Source organism: Alligator sinensis, unplaced genomic scaffold (assembly GCF_000455745.1).
Source record: "Alligator sinensis unplaced genomic scaffold, ASM45574v1 scaffold1045_1, whole genome shotgun sequence".
Taxonomy (NCBI): domain Eukaryota; kingdom Metazoa; phylum Chordata; order Crocodylia; family Alligatoridae; genus Alligator; species Alligator sinensis.
The window spans coordinates 197,781-208,042 of record NW_005843147.1 but is presented as its reverse complement, the minus strand read 5'-3'; the positions used below and the strand labels follow the sequence as shown (position 1 = coordinate 208,042).

The window sequence follows — 10,262 nt, the reverse complement described above, 5'->3', positions numbered from 1 at the left end:
GGCCCTCGTTCCCCTCTGTGTGCAGAACTACACCTCCCATGGTACACCAAGGTCAATCCTCTTGGGGTGGGGGGAGAAGGGAGAGAGAGGAAGTGGCCTACCCTGCAATATAATATAATGCAGCTTGGGCTGCTGAGAGAAGGGGTGGGACTCAGGAAATGCTGTAAGTAAAGTTCAGGAAGGGAAATCATTACTTTTTGCATAAAAGTGAGCATCAGAGATCAGAAACTAAACTTATTGGACAGTCTTTTGGGAAGCCATGGCTGGCCTGAATCCTCTAGAACGACTCCAAGAAGAAGCAACCTGTTCCATCTGCCTGGTTTTCTTCAATGACCCCGTGTCTCTCGACTGTGGGCACAACTTTTGCCGAGCCTGCATCGCCCAGTTCTGGGAGGGAGTGGGAACAGATCATGAGACTGTCTCTTGCCCTCAGTGCAGAGAGACATTTCAGCAAAGAAACCTCAGGACAAACAGGCAACTGGCGAACATTGTGGAAATAGCTAAGCAGCTGAGTGTGCAAACAGCGGGGGGGACAGAAGGAGAAGCAAAGTGCAAGGAACACGGGGAGACTTTCAAGCTCTTCTGTAAGGACGATGAAGCCTTCATCTGCGTGATCTGCAGAGAGTCCCGGGATCACCGCACTCACAAGGTGTTCCCAGTAGGGGAGGCTGCCCAAGAGTACAAGGTAGGCATCTGCTGTCCAGTCTGACTACTTCTGTTTAGGACTATTTGCGTTTGTATGTTGCTGTAATGCTGACACACCTCCATGGTAGCTGGGACCTGGGTAGCTGCTCTACAAATGCATAACTATAGACATTCCCTACCCCCAAGATCTCAAGTGTGAACTCATCAAGATAGACATAGTGTGGGGGAAGCAGAGGTGCACAGAAGCAGTGTCTTGCCTAAGCAGATCAGAGATACAGCTCCCTCTCACCCCACTCCAAGAGCAAGAGAGAGGTACTAGGCTGCCTTCATCCAGTGTGGGTTTCAGCCTGCACTTCCTTGACTTCATGGCATAATGACCCAGCAGCATCCAACCTTTGGCAAAAGTTTTGCAAGCGGCCCAGGAAGAGTCTACCTGGCATGCAGCAAATCAGGGTGGAGGCAGGCAGCACAAACGGCAGATAAGGCAGGGAGCAAAGGACAAAAAGCAGAAAGCAGAGGAGAGGATCATGCAGGGAGCAGAAAACAGCAGAGGAGATCAGACAGAGGAAGGGGATTCCAGTGCCACTTGAGGAGGGCATGGGGCTAATTTGCTGTATGCGTTCCCAAATGATTGGCCCCCATTGCTCTGACTACTAGGTAACAGGTTATGATTTAACTTGCTTCTCTCCAGTCTACTTCTTGAAACTGGTCCATAAGGCAGCCAAGAGAGAAAGATATGTGGGATCAGTAAGAATAGAGTAAGCCAGTGGGTTTGTGGGTGAGTGAGATGGATACTGTCCTGGGTGGGTGGGATTCTTGGAGTCTAGCCTGGACTGTCATTTCTAGTGGGACAGAAACTACTTGCCATCCATTTTGTCTAATACATATTAGATGCAAATGGCTGAGCTTCAAGGGTGAGGAATGGAGATGGATCCTAATAATGCCTAAACTGTAGTTGTGGTTACAGCACTGTGCTAGGGAGCCAGAGATGCAGTTTAAAACTCCTATTCCCACTGCATCAAAAGAGACCTATGCCTAAATTGGGCTGAAATATGGAAGTTCCCCCATTTTTTTCCAGTGTGTCCTCAGGGAGCTGCAGAGGGTAATGCTGTTTTTATATCTGTGCTTAAATACCAGAAACTGCACTTATACTATGCAGTGGTGTTTGCACTATTTAGGTGTGTGAGAAGACATAGGAATCTACACTCAGTTACTGGATCATTTTCATAGGATATGAGACCAGGTCCAGGACCCACCTTTCCCTGAGAGCCTATAGATCTCCAGGAGCTCCCTTGCCTCTATACTATAAGCTAGTCAGGAGTGAAATAGTGGGTAGGGGAGCTTTCAGCTTCTCTGTCAGAAGCGGTTTCCATTGTGTGTGGAAGAAAGATTAATTGGGCCAGTGTGACTGTAAGCCCAACCTGCTCACCTGGGAGAGGGAACTGTGGGTATGGATAAATGTATATTTTAGCTATGGGGAGTGGGGGGAGTTTGAGTTGGACAGTGAACAGCAGCTGTTGCAATCTCACAGTTACATTTGCAGTGTAGTAGCTCAAGCTAAAGCACCCCAACTATAACCCTGGATGAAACTGGAGTGGTTTGGTGCCCCGTGCAGTGAGTGAATGGGCAGCAGTGGCATTGCTGAATATGGTGGGGGAGGGACAAGGACAGGAGCCAGAAGCAGTGGAGAGCTAAGGGCAAGAGGGATGGTGAGGGATTACCAAACACTAGGAACTGTTCAGCCTTTAGAGGACAAGACTACAGTCCATCTGTGAGATCAGGAACTCTTTTGCAAGTTTTGACACAGAATTAAGGTATGTCTACAGTCCCCTGCTGATTACCCTTTAAATAGAAAGTTAAGGTATATTCACTTACAGTTGCTTAATGATCACCACCCAGTCAGAAAAGAGGCAGGCGACAGATCTGCTGCCTAACTTTTTATTGTTATACCCAAAAAACCCAAGAAGAAACCTTTATTCCAATGCCTAGCTTGCTACCCTAAAAGATAATACAGCTTCTTACCTATACCAGCAGGGGAGACTCAGGTGGGAGGTGGCACGCAAACTGACAGTGGCTTTCTTCAATTTTGTGGAGCTCTCCCATTTTTCCTTGCACTTCATGGCTTATATTTATGGATATCGTGTTTCAGTATTTTAATTAATGCTGTCTGATTGGTTTAATTGGTCTTCAATACCAATTTCTTTTTTTCGCTGAAACTATTGAGACTGAACTGAACCTTGTGGTATTCAGAAAGTTACAGTTTTGTAACGGAGGATTTCTTGTCTTCCTTCCTCCCCATCATGGAAGGCTGCTCGTCACCACCCTATTTTCTTTCCACCTCAGTTTCTGCTTTTCACTGCTAAGGCTGCTTTGTTTCTACAGCATATTGCACAAACTTCAAACTTGTATCCAGATACATTCAGTTATCATCCTTTGCTGCCCTTTTTTTTTTTGAAACTACAGCAATGATATATGGACTGTATATATGTAGATGGACTGTCCTCTCTCAGGGGATGGACACTAATGTTCAAACCTTCATTCTCTTTTTCTCTCTCTCTCTGAATGCTTCATCCCAGCCCAGTGACTCTTTCTTCTCCCTCTGTTTTTTTCCTCAGGAATATCTTCAAACCCAGATGATGCCTCTGAAGAAAAAAAGAGAAGACCTTATGAAGTACAAACTGGATGGAGAAAAGGAAAGCCTGAAATGGCTGGTAGGTATCCACTGCTATTACCTGGCAGGTATATGAGAGTTAGCAGGAACCTGTAGCCCACTGGTTAGGACACCCTGTCTGAGGGGGGCCTGCTCCGGGAATGGCGCACAGAGCCGTCCTTGGATAAAATACATAGGCACCGTGGGAGCAGGGCTTCACTCTCCCAGGACAGCATACCAACTATAAGGCAACAGTCAAACTCACACTTTGCATCCACTCACTTGCCTACTGAATCCTAAATTATTACCAGTAAAATGAGACAGCTTGAACAGGAGGGTCAGAGAGGCCCCGACTGAGGACTTGCTTAGCCTGCCTGATGGCTTGGTGCTTAGGGCATTTACTTGGAAGGAGAGAGAGACGAGAGGATTCACACTCACAAGCAGAAACAGGGCAAAACCCCTTTTTCCAACCTCCTGGGCAAGTGCTAAAGGGTCCTAGACTCCCTCAACATCACCGGAGGAGTCATAAGTGTTGGGCGCCCTCCACTTAGGTGATCTGCATGCATACAGTGTCAGGATGTCATCTGTGCTGCTGCTGGTGCTTCAGACTGTGTGTTTCCTGAAGACCTCTTTGTTGTAGGAAGAACAACTGTTAGCTTTATTTAAGTGACAGAAGCTTAGCCAAACTTATATTGTCTACAAAACATACATTGTCTATGAGGTGCCTAGTCATCCACGTGCCCAGCCAGCAGGTACAAGGTGTTAGGCAGGACACTTGCAACAATGTATAGACATACTTTGCAGATGGATGTGCTCCCTGTGACAGAATGGGCCTGAGGGCTGCCATGATGTCCCTTGTGGGTGACCCTAGTACTGCCCCTACTCCAGGTCTTCTGTATAACCCCCCTTTCTACCTTGCCTGCCACCCCTTACATGTTCTTTTGATGTTGATTGGGAGGCTGCCCTTGGGTCTGGCGTGATCTCCTTGGTGCCCAGCAGACTTGCTCAGTCTCTGGGCCCTCCGTCTACTTACAGAAATGTGCTTGTTTCCTGAGGATGGCCTGCATGTCCAGTTGGAAATATTCATACCTTTCTGGCAGTACTTAAACTTGGCAGTCATCACTCACGACCCTAGGGACTCTAAGCAAACCTTAAGGGCTCCAATCATGACCTCCAGCCTCCCCCCAAATACACACCCATGCCTCATGGATGTCACTCGGTAGTCTTTGACTCTCCTGTATGTGCTTTGGTCCTCTTGGCCTTGGCCTGCAGGTTACTCTGTCTGTAAGCCTCTAGGCTGAGCCCACTTGCTTTAGTCCAGCTTCTTGGCCCGTTTTTCTCTTTCTTGGGGCTCAAGCTCTGGCCCCGGTCTCCCTCTTTTTTTTTCTATCTCTCTAGCACCTCTGCTCCTAGCAGGGCTCAAAACCTGCAATGCCTGTCAGGCACCCCTGAATGGCCACCTTACTGCCCCTATCACCACCACCAGTCCTCTGGTCATTAAACTTAAACACATTACCAAAAAAAAAAAAAGGCACAGCCTATCCAGGTACTCCCAAATCAAAGGAATAAGCTGAACTCAAATCCTCACGGCTCTGAACAAACAAAGAACAAAAAACAGGCTTCTTCACCTGCATGCCCAAGCTCATGCCACTCCTGGCTCTAAAGCAACCTGCTTGGGAGGTCCTCATCTTTTCCCAATCAGGGCTATAGTGAGCCTGCTGGCTTGAGGGAGAGTCTCTTATACTGGTAAGACCCTCCCCTTCCTATTGCATGCCACGAACCCAGTGTTTTCTCATTGATCCATTCAGTCCTGCTTGGTTTCAGTGCACCCTTAGAACTGTTGGTGACTGCTGAAACCCTATCTCCTCTTCCTGTATTTTTTTGCCTACATCCCTATCCTGTTGGCCCACAAAGACGCTACTCTTAAAGGGCTCTTGCAGGCCCTGTTTGTCCCCCAGCCTGCTCCCAGTAATGGAGCAAGGGTTCCCCATCGCACCCTGCTAAGCCTAGGAGAAAGCATTAAGGGTTTCTAGGATCTCCTGTATATTCTGATCAAAACGAGTGTTATTTACAGTATACACAGCCTAGTTCTCACCAAACAATAACACTTTGTTTGCTGGGTCACCCTGATCCTTGTACATCCCTTCACTGTTTTGGGGATCTGCCCAGTCTCAGCAAGCACCCTTTATCTGGTGGCCTTGTGAGGAGTCTACACAGCCTAAGAAGCTAACTTTCCCAGTGTCTTCTGATCTTAAGCCATATACGGTAATTCCTGATTATGCTCTTATTGGGGCCTGCTTTGGTCAGAGCAGAGCCTTTGTATGTGAGCTGTATATGTACTGATCAGTGATAGTATTCATCAGTGTTCAAGTGAGGCCTACACAGGGTACCATATAATACTGCTCTAGCCATGTCTTAAAAGGATGATCCTTACTTGATGCTTAAGGAAATGGTTGATGGATTTTCCCTTTGCAAGAAGGCTTTGGGCTATAGATCCTGAATGGATTATATGAATCACATCAATATCAACAGTATGTCCTGTCAGCTGATTCTTGGTGGCTGAATGCTGATTGTGGTACCTGGGAAGCTCCTCATTAGTGTGCTGACTGCTGGGGGCCTCTTCCATGGCACACAACTCTCCCCATCCATGTAGGGTTGTGGATTCCACTTCAGGGACCAGGCACCCAACAGGTAAGAGTTGAAAGGACTCACACTTGGGCAATAAAGTCCTTTTTTGGATCTGGTTGCTCCTCATCTTTGAAAATGTTATGCCTTCTCTGATGCTTTCACCCTATCCAAAATATGTCTATTATCTGCAGGGCATGGTTGACATTTCTGGGAACTTTGTGTTTTTAATGAAATAAAACAGTCCCTCTGACACACACATGGCTCTGTGAAGGCTGTCCTGTCTTTTTCTAGGCCCCTTCCATGTCCTTTCTCTGTGTGTCTCATTTCAGGAAAAGACAGAGGCTGAGAGGCAAAAGATTGTACTGGAATTTCAGAAACTACGGCAGTTCCTAGAGGAGCAAGAGCAACTCCTGCTAACTCAGCTGGCTAAGCTGGAGAAGGAGATTGTACAGAGGCAGGGAGATAGTATCACCATCCTGTCAAAGAATATTTCCCAACTTGATAACCTCATCTGTGAAATAGAGGGGAAGTACCAGCAGCCAGTGAATGAATTCCTGAAGGTGAGGCTCTCAGAAATATCCCAGATCCTTGCAAAAAAATGAAGGAATTTCTGATTTAGCAGTGCTTAATCTGTTAAATTCTCTGTGGTGATAGACCCTACGGTGGGAGGTTGAGAGAGCTGAATCTCTTCAGCCTTCACAAGAGACGGCTGAGGGGAGATCTTGTGGCCACCTATAAATTTATTAGGGGAGGTCAACAGGGAATAGGGGAAGCGCTGTTTACTAAATCACCCCAGGGAGGGACTAGGAATAATGGGTGTAAACTAGTTGAGAGTGGATTTAGGTTAGATATTAGGAAGAAATTTTTCACAGTAAGGGCGGCCAGGATCTGGAATGGGCTTCCAAGAGAGGTGGTGCTATCACCTAGCTTGGAGGCCTTCAAGAGGAGGCTAGATAGGCACCTGGCTGGGGGCATCTGACCTCGGTCCTCTTTCCTGCCAGGGGCAGGGGTCGAACATGATGATCCATTGTGGTCCCTTCCGACTCTACAATCTATGAATCTATGAATCCCTTACTCCATCACTGCTAGCATCAGCCTATTCTATAGCAAAGCTGGGGAAGATAAAATATAGAATTTCTGAGGCGGAAACAAAAAGATTTTTGCTTTATTAAAAAAAAAATGCTTGTGCCTTTCTAATAGATCATATAGGAACATCTAACAGGGTGGCCTGTTCATTTAAGAGGGGGCAGTCAACCCTGTTGAATAGCTGTGGGGAGGCTACTGATAAGACAGTTGTTCACTTGGTGCAGACATTACATTTTTACCAATCTAAATGATCGGAAACTGGTCTATACCTGTAACAGAACAGATGTTTGGCACACACAAACTGGTTTAAAAATGGCAGGACCGGACCTAAACTACACCAGTTACAGAAAACTGCGTAACTTAGATCAATGCAGCCTTGGGCTTTTTGAGTGCCTGTGTCTTAAAAACCCTCAGAGAAAAGAGCAACAAGGCAGTGAAATGTGAAGGAATAGTCATGAGCCAAGAAGCAAGCAATGAGCTGAACAGCTGGCTGCATAGAGGGGCAAGACTGCACTGCTAGGGTCAGAGCCACAGGGGTCCCTTCCCAGTATCCAGGACAGAACAGCGGGATTTTATTTGCTTGATTGCTTTGTTTAAAGCCTGTTTTATTAGTGTGGACTGGCTGAGGGGCTCCTGGTGGAAAAGCCCATTTGGAGAAGTCAGCAAGCAAGATAGTCTGCTTAGAAAGCAGTGGAAATAACAACTCCATTATAGGGGAAGTGGAAGATAAACAAATTAAAGAGGGTTTTTTGGGTCTTGTAAAGAAATGGTAACTAGTTAAGTCTCCCAAATTAGTTCCTGAAATTTGTGATGCAGGATACTTAGCTAGGGAAATGCAAACAATACACAAACAGCAGATGAATGTGCAGATCCTCAGGACCTTATTCCTCTAATCAGTGCATTTGAGCACAGTAATTAAAGTGAAGGTGCCATCAGTACAGAAAAAAGTAGGGGGCTTTTGGGGTGTTTTACCTGTGGCTCAGAGTGCACATTTAGGCACCTCATTACAATTAGTCCATCATTCGAAGTTGGTAGCTATAGAGAAATGCATATTTGGTAGTAATGGCAAAGTATTTCTCATCCAAAGTAGGACCTCTCCCCGCACTGATCCTCAAATTATGTGGCATGTTGGACTGAGCTCCCTCTTTTCTCTCTCTCTCCTCTCCTCTCTAGGATATCAAGAGCACCTTGAGCAGGTATGTGGCTCCTTCTCCTTCCCAGTATCACTTGATATGATATGGGCAACATCTTTTCCAGTGCGCAAAGGGAAAATCAGGCTTGTTACAAACTGGAATATTGAACTGTTTTAAGAGTGCCGTTATCTCTTAATTGTGTTGGCATCCAGATCTTGCTTGACCATTTTTGGAAAAGAAAGGCAGTAAATAGAGAAATATTTTTTCCCCCTTAGATGTAAGACGGTGCACTTTAAGAAACCGGTGTTCATGCCTCATGACCTGACTGTCCAGCTCAGCAGCTCTTCTCAAACAAATATTTATCTGCAGGAGGCACTGACAAAATTCAAAGGTAATCACTGCTTAGACTGTCCTGACTAGGTCAGGAGATGGACTCTGACCTAATAATTCCTAATTATAGGCAGGGATGGATGTGTATAGTGGGAAAGTTCAAGGGCTGATCCCAGTTCTCTATGTCTCCAATTGGATTATTTTAGAATAGTGGTTATCGACCAGGGATTGATGAGACCTTTCAGCGGTGGGTGATGCCACAGCCAAAGTACTATGCCCCACAAACCTCCTGCAGAGGCAGTTTGGGAAACACCTGCAGCTGGACACCCCTTTCTTTCTGCAGCCCTTCTTGGTCTAACCGCACATGCTTCTGCTGGAAACAGAGGTATGCTGGGTAGGTGGGAACTATCCCACACCGCTCAGTTTCTAGGAGGGGAATGTGGGGTCAGACCAGGAAGGGCTGCAGGAAGAGCACGTGTTCTGGCCTCAGCCTTTTGCACTAACCCTCTGAAGGGGTCAGGCTGGGTTGTGGAGCAGCCTTTTGCACTGCTTGTCCTAGCGAGGCTGGGAGCAGGGACACCCAGGGCAGAGAAGATGACCCCTTTCCACTCCTGCAACACCCTAGGGGCACAGGGGAGTTTTGCCCAAGGCACAGAACTCTTTAGTTATACCTCTGCTCCTACCTCTTTTAGGTTTATTAGAAAACACTAGCACTGGCAGGAGTTCCCAGTGCCACACTGGTTGAGAAGCACGGGGTAAACAGTGACAGTACAAGAGTGGTCCTCAACAGGGTGTGCCACCACATTCAGGAAGTTGAGGGGATGTTGTGGATCTAGAAAGGTTGTCAACCACTGACTCTGGCTGTCAAAATGGCCACTCAGCATTTTGAGTACCCATCACCAGCTGTTTGAACAGTGTTGATTTTCACCTAAGTGTTTGGGGTCTTCAAAAAAACTCAGCTCCCACTAGTTTCACAGCTTCTGTAAATGTTTTCTACCATAGAAGAATAAGAAAAAATAGCTTGTCATGGTGGTTAAGGAATGTTCCACAAGTAACGGTAACTTAACCATGCTAAAAAGTTCTTTCCACTTCCGAGTCCCCCTCTCATATAGCCTTTTCCTTCTGTCGGTGTTTCAGAAGGGCAGCATGGCTGCATGAATTCAAATGGACTGGTGGGAGGCTGTGGTGGTCACAGCACCACAGGGAAACCCAAACTCTCTTTCCTGCTGTGCCGCAGATTTCTGGTGTCCTCTTGACTAAGTCCCGTAAGGCTGAATGTCTAGGGGAACTCAGAACATTTGAGTCAGATGCTCAGACTCCTCATATCATCCACGGGAAGATTCAGGGTATGGGGCAGACAAACAAGATACTGGAAAGTAAGGTGCCTGTATATGTGCTCTTACCAAATCCAGGTCTCCCACATTCTGGATTGGTGCCCTAACCACTTATATATTGGATAGAAGGGAGTGTGTGCACCACCTCCTCCACACATCTTTTTGTGGAGCCCCTATGGGCAGGCATCCTCTTGGCAGAGGATAGCCTTGTTAATGAATCCTGGTTGAATTAAATGTGATCTAGGCACCGAGCTGCTCATCAGTTGCAAGACATGGGTATTTCTGCATGTGTCCAGGAGCACAATGTCGGCCCCTTTGGAAACCCTTAATGTCAAGAATTGCCGTGTCTATGGAGTTCGGAGGACTACAGGGTGAGGGGTCCTGAGGATCTCCATTTTCAACTTCAGCCCCTAGGTTAATAGTTTTTCTCTACCTCTTATGCTGGGTTAAGTACAA

General features: G+C 46.7%; 1 protein-coding gene across 2 annotated transcripts in view; it reads left to right on the top strand.

Moving 5' to 3' along the window:
• Positions 1-36: 36 nt before the first annotated feature.
• The window catches only part of LOC102382696 (zinc finger protein RFP-like), a 14,352-nt gene continuing 4,126 nt past the window's right edge, over positions 37-10,262 (top strand). For both annotated transcript variants that reach the window (XM_006037597.3, XM_014526750.2), the window contains exons 1-5: positions 37-685; positions 3,261-3,356; positions 6,253-6,483; positions 8,183-8,205; positions 8,418-8,533. In XM_006037597.3, coding sequence (XP_006037659.1) covers positions 260-685; positions 3,261-3,356; positions 6,253-6,483; positions 8,183-8,205; positions 8,418-8,533 — 892 coding nt within the window. In that variant the 5' untranslated portion in view covers positions 37-259. The remainder of the gene's footprint in view (positions 686-3,260; positions 3,357-6,252; positions 6,484-8,182; positions 8,206-8,417; positions 8,534-10,262) is intronic.